Source organism: Haliotis asinina, chromosome 9 (assembly GCF_037392515.1).
Source record: "Haliotis asinina isolate JCU_RB_2024 chromosome 9, JCU_Hal_asi_v2, whole genome shotgun sequence".
NCBI lineage: Eukaryota > Metazoa > Mollusca > Gastropoda > Lepetellida > Haliotidae > Haliotis > Haliotis asinina.
Window position 1 is genome coordinate 62,710,157 of NC_090288.1, and position 13,968 is coordinate 62,724,124.

A 13,968-nucleotide genomic window follows, 5' to 3' on the forward strand; every position below is an offset into this window, starting at 1 on the left:
TCCAAATAAATAGTTCACCTAGAAGCGGGGCACACAGCTGTCCTGTTTGTCACTTGCCTGTCACGTCTTACCACGACACTGTGTATTGGCATTATCAATGTGTTACGTGTCGCAGAAATATTTGGCAAACGAATTCAGCAAGAGGCCAAGAAGTATTTTCGTGTAAAATTTAAGAACACATGTATACAAATTGCCCCAAATTATTTACTACGGTAATGGACAACGGACTGGAAACAAAATTCAATAGTGGTGCAAATACAATTGCATTGCGTGTAACAGATGTGATAATAATGATCACTTTGGTGAAACGAAAGGGCTCTGATAAATAGCCAAAGAGAATATCTGTTCTTCTCAGGACTGTTTGAAATTTCATCATGGGAGAAGCTTACGTTTACAAGCTCACACTGTCTCAATACTGTCTATAAAGTTACATCTTAGGCTGGATGTGTCCATACCTCTAGGGCAACCTTCCAAATTACACTTAACCCCAAAAGCAACATAATACTGCAATTTCAACTTTACATGAATTAGTAATACGTTCCTGACAACAATTATTCCCTCAACAAAACGTTATTAACCTTCAGTGAAACATGCCAGAGAAAACCTATGAGAGATGTCTATTTACGATGTTATAGAATCAGTTTCACTGTCATATAACAACGGAGGGACCATCATTTCATATATTTATTCATAGTAAAGTGAAAATGGTAGTTGCTTTCATTTTTGACAAAAGACCAAGAACTTCTGAGACTTGTGGTCACAAAGCTTTGAAACGAAAAGATAATGCATGTCATTTTGGATGTGAATGCACAATGTTAACAAAATCAAATGCTTTGACGGAATTGAATAAGTGGATTTCAGAAATCTTTGAAGTCGAACATACTATAGCATATTATATGGATTAATCGCTGGCAGTTGATACCACATATGTTTGTACACATGGGACGGGTCCGTCAGCAACATACACTCACGTTTCAAGAATTTGTCAAGTCTAGGGTTAGAACCGCTCGCTCATTAAAGTGCCAGTACATGACACCACTATCCACAGAGGAAAGATCACGACAGCTCACACAATGGCAGCACTACTAACAATCATGGTACGACAACAATACCGTTACGAGTCTCAAAGTAGGATACACGACAGTCATAGGTGGAGTTACGACAGTCATAGTTGGTGTTACGACAATCGTAGTTGGAGTTACGACAGTCATAGCTGGAGTTACGACAATCGTAGCTGGAGATAAAACAAGCGTACGACAACAATACCGGAAGTCGCGGTGGCTGAGCGGGCTAGGCGGCTGACTTTGTGTGCTGGCGATTAGGTGCCTGACTCTGAGGGTGCGGGTTCGAATCCCGGATGGGACTCAACCGAAAAAAGTACTAGAATTTGTACTTTACTAAGAAAGTGAAATCCCAAATATGACATATGTTGCATTTGACCACTTTCTAAATGGCATCGTGTAATCAAAACAAGCGTTGTTGGAGTTACGACGGTTGTAGAGGGAGATACAACAACCGTAGCGTTACGAGAGTCACAGTCGTACCTGTACCTGCAACTGGGTGTTTGTATTATTCATGTGGCCAACATATGGTCATACACCAACGGATTTGTGGGTTCCTTTAAGTGCACGGGGATGCGAACTGTACACTAGCGTTTGTGACAAGACTGAATGAGTCCGCACACTAAGTTGACTCAAGGTTTTGTATACCCAGTTACAGATAGACTCGATCCAGGTTACTTTAAACTCGCTGGATCTAGCCTAAACCGCTCGCCCACCGTGCCCTTAAGAGGTACGAAAACCTTACAAAAACTATGACGGTCATAGTGGGAGATATGACATCCGATACGGTCTCATATTCTAAATACGAGCCTCGATTTTCGAAGCTCGCTTAGTGCTAAGGTAGTCGAAAGTGAATATTAATGTATGTCACTTACGACTTTCATAGCGACTTTCAATGACTTTCAACAGATCCTATTGTTGAAACTGTACACCCATCAGCTGACACCATGTAGTGTCACCATCCCTTAAATTGAGACCAGCCTTCTGTTCAGAGAACCACTTTCTATTTGTATGTTGACTTCGCCAGTCTTCGGAAATTAACTACTGGCGTCGCTTGTTAATTGTCCGCCTTTGTTATTGTATCACTGTTTCTGTCTCACCTTGACACACGCCTGCTTCCAGTTTTTCATTCGTTTGGTGAGGGCGAATATACTTCGAAACATCGTTATCCCCTGATTACGGACGTTGACATGAGTGATAAATTTCCACCTTTATGCATGTCAGTTCTTAATGCCAATCAATATGGCTGTAAGTGAAATTAAAACATCACTGTGAATCAGTGCAACTAATGTGTAACAACACTGATTTTGTTTCAGATATGAGTATAATATTGTCATATGTTTATAAATTTCATCCTCTGCATGAACGAAATGTCTGTGACAGAAAATGCGCTGAGCAAGTTAAAAGATTCGTGAATAACACATTCTACCTAGTCATTTTTAACAGGCGCATTAATTGTATAAGTCGTTGGAAAGCCTAGTGGTTATAGCTTTCGCTCGTCACGCCGAAGACATGCACGGGTTCGATTCCCCACATTGGTACAATGTGTGAGCCCATTTCTGGTGTGCCGCGCCGAGATATTGCTCGAATATTGCTGCACAACACTCGAGTCAATCACAGGCACATTATGTAAACCAGGGAGCCTATATAGAGGTTGTAGAGTATCCCTGCATAAACGTACCAAATCTGTTCTCGTGAATAAAACGATGATTCACATGTAATTGAAAATGTGACAGCAATTAATTCATCAAGATTGTTTACATGCACTACCCCATCAAACATCAATATCGCTACGCTGATGATTATCGCGTTGGACACACATTTCGGCTAGATTTGTGCATTAGGGAGGCAACCAACATCTGCGACGTCCGATAAAAATAACAACACCATTAATCGCGACATTCATGAAGATGACAGACCAACATCTGGCGTCGGGTGAGAGTTGCATTTCCCGGATCCATACACCCTGTCCCCTGCATGATGACTATAAGTGATGGCGTTATATTCGTATTGATAGGCGTGCTACAATTGGATGTATGAACAAGAGTAGGCAAGACAGGACGACAGCTGTTTCACGCTCACAAGAGAGCGCTTTATGAAGCGTGTTGGCTACATGACGTACTTGTCGCTAGCTTTAGTCGTGTGTTTTAAGATCCGGGTATGACTTTTCATCCTGTTACGCATGGTGGAATATATTTTGCAAAACTATTAATGTTTTGAATAAACGTAATTTAAAAACCGTCAACGGAGAGTCCAGGACTAGTTTTCTCTGGGCGTGTTCCATTCTCACAGGCTTGAAAAAAGCTCCATGAACATTAAATTCCATGAAAACAATATACTGTACCCCACTCCACGTGACACAAAATATGAAATAGCACGTGGCACCCCACCTAGCGTACGTGGCTCCCTCAATAAAGGGAGGTCACGTGTGTACACGTGAACGGTGGATGAAGCTAGGCCGCTGAAACAGTATGCCATTGTGTCAGCGGTAAATCTAGTGTTATAAAACACAGAGCCAAATCAAAACTGAAGAAAGTTTGCTTTTCGAAATCTGGTAAACAAGTATTTCTGATATTCAGTCTAGCAGCTTAAAGACGTACCATGTACCAGAGTAACTCTGATTAAAGATGTTTAATAATTACGCTTTTTCACATATTTACACATTTTCTTATCAACACATTCTCAAAATGTGACAAAATGTATGCAAAGAGAAGCGTTTTGAGGAGAGTTTTGCATTTATCAGTAGCAAAGCATAAACGCTGGGTTGTATAAGTAGTGAATTTTCAGCGATGGTTGAGGAAATGGTAGTAACTGAGTTCTGTTTAAATTTATAATGTGAGGTGCCTTTGCACATGGCTATAACAGCCATCATAAATATATATTAAAAAGACGATCTCGCAATCTTTTGAAGTCGCTCAACGGTGTTTGAAATATATCCCAGCTTAGCTCCGATTTGTTCGCTTTGTGTTGTTGTGGCCTTCACAAATATTCCACTCCTAACATGCTTGGCCATGTGACTTCTTTGGGTGGCATTTTAGAAGTCGGGACGTACAATATTGAACATACTTTGTGATAATAATAGCAACTTCTTACATTTTGTGATTGTGACGTCTCGATACAGATTCTTGTACCGTTGGCAAGCTGTGTTGTCTCAACCTCAAAATAAAAGAAGTTTTTATCCATAAAGCTTGCTAGATATTACCTGACCTTTCCGAATCGAAACACGAACATTTGCTTTCACATGTGTTTTGATTTCACAAATCTGAAGAGAACTAGAGCATGCGGAAACTCCACGGAGTCGGTAACGTCCGTTATTTCCATGTTCACTGAGAGTCCTAATTATAAGTGAACAAACATATGTAGGAGGCGACTAATCTGGTCGGGTGGCCAGGCCCTCTCGGGTGGCCAGGCCCGCTAGGGTGGTCAGGCCCGCTAGGGTGGTCAGGCTCTCTCGGGTGGTCAGGCCCGCTCGGGAGGTCAGCCCCGCTCGCAAGGGTAATAATGTTTGCCATTTCATTCCAGCTGCTCGGAACATGTTCGAGAGATTCGAACATTTGGAATTTGTTCAAGTTTACACCGTCTGCCATGTCTGCCCATATCAGACAGATTCCAACACTAACTAACCCTTTTTGTTTTGAAGTGTCTCAATAACCCAGCTTCAAAATATCTATCTGACCTGATCACCAGATATCTACCCAAGTTTCCGATGTGGAAATCTTGGTGTTCTTCTTGTCCCACACTTCCGTTACAGCCCCAGGTTTATGGATCGATCATTTCAGGTGGAGTTCACGGGAACATTTAACAACACATTTAAATCTAAATTGAATCTTTTTATTTTTAAGGAAATTATCCCTATCTCTTCATCCTCGAGTTGTTCGGAGAGCGCTACTAGGCAGTACTTTTGGACTGGACATGGCGCTACATAAGGATGAATATGAATAAGAATTTTATGATATGTTGGTGGTTTCAATCACTGGATTTTCAGATCGCTTTTTAAGTATTTAAGGAGCGATTGCATGTAGCTGGATTTTTGCGATGGGTCTCGTTAGCAACAAATAAAACCTCACAGACACAGGAAGGGTATTTCAAACAACGGGTTTGTGCACCCAGATGTTCTCGGTCGGGGGCAGTTTCAGTTAGGCATATAGTTTTTTGATTGATTGAGTTTAATTGTATTCCGTTGGCATCAACAATAACATCATGAACGCCATGAACACTGGCCCTCGTGTCTTTGCGAGGATTGAAAAAAATTAAAATATTATTTTTCAGATCATGTCATGATGTGTTTACTGTGAAGCCTTTCGAGTCTGGGGGTCATCTCATTTTTTATGCATTTTATTTTTAAAAAAAAGTATATTTAATCCTCGCAAAGACACGAGGACCCAAGACCAGAAATGGATTTCACTCATTACATGCATGACGGGAATCGAACCCGGGCCTTCGGTGTGACAAGTAAACGCTTTTACCACTAGGCTACCCCACCGTCCCATAAACACGTGGAACGTGTGGATGTCGGCTTTCTGTGGCAGCTCATGGCCTACAGATCGCTTCAGGTGAGACTAGGTCTGATTTATGTCAGTTTTATATAGTTTCTTCTCTTTTGAATAGATGCAACCACCTGCAGGAAGAGCTATTTACGTGCAATATTATAGAATGCATTAATGGTATTACCTATACAACATCAAAATTCATACGTATCCAGGGTATTCATACGTGTACATGCCGTGTGAAAGAAAGAATCCATGCTGAAAGGTATAGTCCTATTTTCACGATCTAATCAAACGTTTGTACTGCGTTATTCCCTTACAACACACTGAAAAAAATCACAGTCAGGCTGACTCCTTTCGAGTCTGTCAAGAAAAGCGCGGTTGATAACGTAAGATTACAGTGTCCCCTCACAGTGTGGTAACAAGTGCATTTGACTGACAAATACTGGATTGCGACAGTCATTGTGTTAAAGGTATTTATAAATTCACCAGCACAAAAGAACCGTAGGATGAGTGAGTTTACGATCACCTCCTCCCCATTTCTGGAGACACAACAAAATACGTCTAGTTTTGAAAGTATTTGACCTAACGTGAAACATCCACAAACGTGACACAGCCTTCACATCTAAGTGTTTCCTTGGTAGAGATAGCCTGTGACTGGGATCATGCCCTGTACTGACTCTATGGTGAACCACGTGACTGCGAAGTTCGGAATTTCTGAATAAAATAATGTTCACTGTGTTCACTGTTAAAATAACGTATGTAGGCTCTTTCGTCTCGAATTCGAGATACGAATAATCCCGATATATCGAGCCTTCGGGTATGTATGTGTTCATGCTACTGTGACACTCTCTTAAGGATTGCATAGGACAATATATTCCACTTTCGAATCTGTAGAATATAATCCAGTGCGACATTAGCGTGACGCCCCTTTGGAAACTGGATTTGGTTGCACATTAGCATTGTACGCACATAACGTCATTAACAAACATGAAAAGTCCTATCACTACGGAGCTGCCACGTAGGCGAGTGAAGTTGATTTGACCTACTGAAACAAAGGTAATCTGTCTTACAGTCCCTGAATCTCATTATTATTCCCTTCTGTCCTTTCTGCAGTGCTAGAGCCATTCACAAAACAATAATAGATTTTCTCATGTTCTCATTGGTGCTCCTTTTCAATTTAAAAGGAATTGTTTATTTCATGTATGCAGAGATATTGTGTCAGCCTTATCTTAAGGCTACATGCGCAGTTCTCAAACCCGCACACCATAAGTGGCCTGTGTATTATCTTAGATTAACACTAGTGTAAAAATAAATTAGGTAAGAAATGAAATAATGATGTTTAGATGTGGAAAAAGATTAAGCACCTACGGTAATATTTACACAGTTGTATGTGTCGCCTACATTGTTGTATGCCCGAACAGCACGTAGCACGCCTGTATGGTTTTCCGCAATGTCATGTCTTGACTACAAGAAAAGTATAACACAAACGTAGTTTCCTTCGCGTTTACTAACAATGTGTAACACTCCACACGAATCATCTCTTTTCCTCAAATGATACCTGCCACACGTTTGGAGCAAGCCAAAGGATCAGACAACATGTATGTGATGATCAAACCCGGGCCGTCGGTGTGACAAGTAAACGCTTTAACCACTAGGTTACCCCATCATCGCATAAATATGTGGAGAGCGTGGATGTCGGTGTTTTAAGACAGTTCATAGCGAAGACTGGGGTTTGAAGTAAGTCAGTTTTAAGTAGCTACTTGTAACCTGGGTACGCTGCATAATCAATACTAGTGTTCCTTCATCGTGGCGTTGCCTGTAGCCTACTTCCCACCCCGTCATTGTGTGTGTGTGTGTGTGTGTGTGTGTGTGTGTGTGTGTGTGTGTGTGTGTGTGTGTGTGTGTGTGTGTGTGTGTGTGTGTGTGCAGAGCTGCTTCACATTCTGTACAGGTGGTTGACATGCTTGTATCCGTTGCCCCACAAAGTCCAAAATGTGCTCCGGGGGTTCGGGTCTGGACTCATGACGGGCCACGGGATGGGGTTCACTACGCTAATGTGAATGAAAGCTGCCACGGCATGACAACGGTGTGACCTAGCCTTGTCATCCATAAATACAGGTCTTGTGGCGAAGAGGATGGCTATTTAAATAAGGGACAACCACTGGATCCAAACGTTGCACAATTACTGATCAACCGTCAAATTTCCAAGTGTTGTCACCTAGTCAAGTTTACAGTTATGACAGACACATCTCCAGCAGGTGAAAAATGTCCACCAAAGGGAAGAAGTGAATATCTTTTGATGCAAATGCTACATTAACCTGTCGCCAAACGTCCAAGAGATCAGTTACATGAAGAAGGAGTCGACTTTCATTAGACCAATGATTCTCCGTCAAGTCCCCAGGTTCTTGAGTATCTCCGTAACAGGCAACGAGTATCAAGCGACTTCACATTTCATCCTCGCAACACCGTAAGCCCGACAGGTTGCAACATTTTGTATTCAGCTAGTATTGAGAGCTCTCCCTTTCATCGTTTATGGTGATTTTTAGCAAAAATCATGTGTAACCCCGGGCTTTTTTTAAATGGCAGCTACGTCCTTGACTGTAACACCAGTGAGATCACAACAGGCTGTTGTGACTACGAGGAATAATCCCCTCTTGATACCCTCATCAATATCTCATTCAAATCCACGGGCTACACTAATGACTTATATGACAAAATTTTCGGGACATTAAACCTCTACACAAGTGCTGATCCCCCATGTGCAATGATAGCCAAACAATCTTATGATATCGACCATAATTATCAAACTGTAAATGCGGACAAAGGATCGAAACGATTACAATGGCAAAACACGATGAATTTCTGTACACATGTTAAAGGTAGAATGGTCAACGTCGTCGTTATAGCCTTGACAATGGACAAATAAAGGCGATTTAATTTATTCATTCATTAATTCATTCATTTATTTTTGGTGGTACACTACTTGTGAGTGAGTCGAGTGTCATTCATTCGTTCATTCATTCATTCATTAGTGAGTTTAGTTTTACGCCGCACTCAGCAATATAATTATTCCAGGAACTTATTTAATCTATCAAAATATATATCCAGAGACCATACAGTGTGTTGGATTTCATTTGAGACCAATGAATAATTGCAACAAAACCGGTAGAAATCCAGGTGTGCGAGTAACTGCATGTCGCTTACGCTTTTGATTACCTGGCTGTCCTACCAGTAAGTGGTTCCGTATAGTAAATATTAGCGGTACGAGACAACTGAATAATGATCTTATTTTATTCTGGTACTCAAAATTACGACACAAATCATTAGAGTTGGTCTGTCGATTTTATATAACTGTGCCAAATTGGATGGTGTTTCAATTACATTTTCTGTTACTCATCTGTCTCAAAAGAAATCAAACGAACTGTACGTATTTCTCTACCATTTTTCCTACACATCGTTGTTCCAAAACGTATCTTACACAAATTCTCTTTAAAAGTTTAAACCTTCGGCAAGAATCAGGTTTTAAAACTGTTATTGTCTCATAGGGCTGGCTAGCGATAGAGATCCTATACATCGATAATAAATAATAACTAAATATCGATCTATTACTGAACGCCAAATTGGCCTGTCATCAGGTGTTGATATATTTGATATACAAATCCGCTTGGGTCATATTAGTTGATATTATCCTTGGAACTTAGCGTTTATGACACGGCAACTCTTTAGGGGAAGCTGAATGTTTAAAGGACTTATATACCGGTCAGTGGATGGCGCCATATCACATTATTTTCAATACAAACTACAACAAAATCATTAAAGTAACGAAAAATCAAGAAAGCAAAAAAAAGGTGAAAAAAAACAGTTTGGATTTGAAACTTAATCTGACCACCAGTCGCCATCGCTGACTGACCAGTCTGTAAATACGCGCCTCACTAAAGACTGAGTGCATGAGGATTGTTATATGCGAATATCACTTGTTAACTTGAGAAGAGCATAGGTCATATAATTACCATGGAATTTATACATAGTAACTCGCCCTTCCTCCATTAGTGAAATAAATATTTCTTAGTCAACTTCTTTAGATAACTCTCTCCCTCTCTCCCATTCATCCTTTACTTAATTTCTAAGATCATGAATCTACACTTTCTCGTTTCCCACTCAAACTGAGTTTACATAGATCTACGTGCATTTCAGTGACCTAATTGATCAACCGTACCCTAAACTTTAATTTCGTTCCATGTTTATAGTAAGCTCAAGTAAGTTCATGTGAACAAACGTGCTGCGCGCTACATCATAATCTCGTCCTGTTACAAAACTTGTATTATCTGCAAACGAGCCACCGCAATTGGCTGCCTGAAATGACTTACACAGACCAGGAAGCGATTTCAGTATGATAAAACCCGCGGCCCAAATAGTGTACTGCGTAGTAACACAAGGGCGATAAGTAGTGTTGGGTTGAATTTCGAATTCGTGGAACTGCATACTCACAGTGTTGAGATGGAGCCCGTTTGGAGTTAGACTGAGGGCGCAGTATGGATGTCAGGGGCGGTTTGTGGTGTGTTTGTGTATTTTTGCTACCCGTAGTAGTGACACAAAAGGTAGACCTGGTTGCCGGTTCCAACTGTTCAAGAACTGATAGACCAGAACCTTTCGATGTACAGGGAGTAGAGGTAAGTCAACCAATAGTATACATAGGGGAACCTGTAAGGCCCGTTCTCGACGGTGCTGTATGTGTGTGTGTGAACTGCTTGAGAGATAACAGTAAACAAATTCTGGATGTCAGACCACGGGTAGGTTTGACATTAACAGTGAACAGCCCGTGTGATTTGACTTTGACACTTTTGTTATTGGAATGTTTTCGTAACTCGAACAGATTTGATAGCTGTCGGTACTTATAAACAACACCCACCCATTTTCTTAAACATTGCGCAACATTTGGCATGGCAAGGGGGAACTAGGACGAACGGAGGGGGCGTATCGATGTTGGGGGTGACTGAGGTGGTGGTTGTGATTCATTTTAAAGAGATGAGTTGTGTGTTTTAATATGTCAGGCGTGTTTAGTGTCAAGCGCTTGATAAGATACGCTTTACCACAGTTGGTGCAAGTTGAGATAGACGTTTTCAACCAGTGTGAAATTCCTACAATAAGTTGTAGGATTTTTATTTATTTATCTTATTTAGTTGTATGCAGCCTGTGTAATTCAAGTTTGTGGTTGAGATTCTTGGAAAGTGGATATAATTTTGTCTCAAAGGATTTTATATATATATATATATTTATATATATTTTTTAAATACATTTTAGATTATATCTATTTTTATTTTCACTTTTCATTATACATATTTTATATATGATGTTTTCAACATGTTGATGCATATTCCATGTCGAGCTAAACATCCATGCATTGTCCTACACACACATATATATATATGTAGTGAAACATTCTCTATACATTGTTGAAAGTATAAATTTCAATTTCCACATCATGTTGAAACATCTTATCCATACAATGTTTCCATATATTGTCAAAAGTACAACCATCAATTTCAACATCATTATATATGAAATGTTATCCCACATTGTCAAAAAATATAAGCATCAGTCTCCACTCTGATATAGGTCTATATGCCATAAATAGAGGTGTTATACCTAATTGTATTAATTGTAGCCTTAGCTTGATAAATTTAGCAAGTATTACCCAGCTTGTATAACTTGTATCAGTGAAAGGTAATGTTGACATGGATGCAATGATTTACATGTAATATTAATATATATCAGAAGATGTTGTAACAAAGTGTATTACTAATATATTAATGAACTCTAATATTCACCCGTATGACGATGTACATATTAGATTACTGTAAATCATTAAATTTTTGTGAGCATGATATTTCTGCGAAAATTGCGGATGACTTGAGCTTGCAGAAATATCATGATGCAGTTTGCTGGTAGAATGCAATGAATAATCAGCAAAGAACCTGTCCTATCTTCGCTTTATTATTCACCAGTTCATATAATTAACAATAGATCTAGACTATACATATATTAAACAATGACAACAACGCGAAGAATGACTAATTACTAGCATTGCTGGTACTTGCGTGTCACATGTCAAACAATGGACACCTGAACAAAAGTCACTCAGTTAGTACATCTCATAGTCCAGATAGGCGCCAACCACGCAACACACATTTCTTAGAGACTGTTTGAAAGGCCGAGACCATCCAGCGGGCGTGGATAGGTTTCATGACACTTATATGGAGATCAACAGCTTCGCTGACACTGACTAAGCTGGTCCTTCATCTGTGCCAATTTAGTAGAGTCATTCCATTTAATTTAATCCCTTTGAACTGTTTTAAGCTTATCTGGTCTATGCAGCAAGTGTTGTTTTTAGGAAAACATCACTGATTGCATATATGCGGAAGTACTCCACTGAATGGTGTTGAAGATTAGCGGCAAACTTTAACATGTGATTAGATTTACTTCAGATAAAACTTTCAGATGCAAGTAAGCTTTGAAACTGTCAAACTAAACTATGTTTCAAGAATTAGGCAGTCGCAAAAATATCGTGACGTAAAAACGTCTGTTGGTCACCACTCGCAAAAATATCATGGCACAAAAGTTTCGTGATTTACAGTATTACATTCTCTAGACTTGATTGATTCAGACTATGTAATACTTTTGTATGATTAACGATACTGTTTTAACTTATCGTAATGTCATATAATGTCTTTTGTTAGAGCATGATGTAGAAAAGATAAATACTTAACATGATACTACTTACTGGAGCAAACTGTGTTCCTGTATTAGTGTAATGGAGAACAGATAACAGTGTATTGGATGTATTTGGATGATACTGTTATGCACTCAGAATGGAACTGCTTGGTTTCTCCATTCTCTCCATTCCACAGAGGTTACTCCTGTCATGTATGATTTAGTTATGCAGTTACCGATGTTGTTTCAAAAGTAATCATTCACAGAGCCTTGGTATTTTCAGCATGGTTTGGGAAAACTGGAACCTCTTCCCTAGAATGCTGTGCAAACACTTTGTAGTCCATCATTGACAACTGACAAGCTAGCCATTAAATGTCTTAAGCGTCAGTCACATCAACAAAAACGTCTTGTCAATTGATTTCTACTTTCTATATTGCTCTAATTTCTGGTTTTCGGTCAAACATGAAATACTGAATATATCCTTCGCATGTTGATCAACAAACTCCATGATTGCTGCCATATTGGAGCTAAGTCAATGTAACACGTGATGGGATTGGATAGAAAGAAGGGAGATAATTTGTGTAGTGATTTGGAGCCATTAGGGGATTTCATGAGAAACAGGAAATATGGCATGATATATTAGACCAAGTTTATGTAGGAGGATATTATGAGGAGTAATCTCTGTGGGAGGAGAATGGGTTTATGTTGGATTGTATTTGGATTTTAGAAAAGTGACGAAAAAGATGCTATTAAACCAATACATATGGCGGATTCCTTGTCAGAGATGTAGTTGTAGAGAACAACCTTTTTCATGCATTATTTAAGCACATGTGGACTGAGGTGTCAGTTCCAGTGTCACGACAAAGTAAAAGTGTGGATACTTTATGTGATAGTCAACCTGATCAACAGAAGTGCATGGGAGCCTAATGGAAGGCTTTTGGGGAGGAGTTAACTATTCATAGCATGCGTTATCAAGTATGAAACAATATTAACCATTATTTCAAATCTGTGATGACAACGGGTGCTATTAAAGTTTCAAGCAGTATATAACTTGTGTTATTGAAAAGGTGACCTTGATGTGAAGCTGAGTAAATATTTACAAGGAAAACTTGATATTTACATCCCTTTTCCCATTTGGATGTAGTGTTTGTAGACTTGTTTTTCACAACAAGTCCACAGGTCATTGATCAAATCTCAGAAATAAAAATCCTCATGTTGAAAATGCTGATGAGGAAAAGTACATATTTTCCATCCTCATCCTAACGCTTTCCTGAGGTTGGTCAGCAGAATTTACTTCTGTGGTCCTTGCTGTACTGATTTATAAAGTCCTTCAAGTAGTTATCTGTGGTGTTTATGTATGAAGGTTATTATGAATTCTGTGTTATTATCGATGAAAACTTAATATGGTCAGCTACCTTTTAACATAACTTATGTTATATTTGGGATCACACTTTCTTGGTAAAGTACAAATTCTAGCACTATTATTGAGTCAAGTGCCATGTTTGATATGAACCCACACCCTCAGAGTCAGGCACCTAACTGCCAACAGTCAGCCACCTAACCTGCTCAACCACCATAACTTCCACAAAAAAAGTCGGACAACTGGTAGTCAAGACTGTGGGCTTTGTGTACCCATCTGGGACTCAACTAAAAAAAGAGTACTAGAATTTGACTGGACTCGACTCCAAAAGTGTACTAGAATTTGA

General features: G+C 39.5%; 2 protein-coding genes across 2 annotated transcripts in view; one reads left to right on the top strand and one right to left on the bottom strand.

Moving 5' to 3' along the window:
* Positions 1–13,968, bottom strand: part of LOC137296089 (protein rolling stone-like) — a 355,451-nt gene that overhangs the window by 123,114 nt on the left and 218,369 nt on the right. The gene's annotated exons all lie outside the window — the stretch shown is intronic.
* Positions 9,975–13,968, top strand: part of LOC137296087 (interleukin cytokine receptor-related protein 1-like) — a 35,610-nt gene continuing 31,616 nt past the window's right edge. Inside the window, exon 1 of the mRNA XM_067827752.1 lies at positions 9,975–10,221. Coding sequence (XP_067683853.1) covers positions 10,084–10,221 — 138 coding nt within the window. The 5' untranslated portion in view covers positions 9,975–10,083. The remainder of the gene's footprint in view (positions 10,222–13,968) is intronic.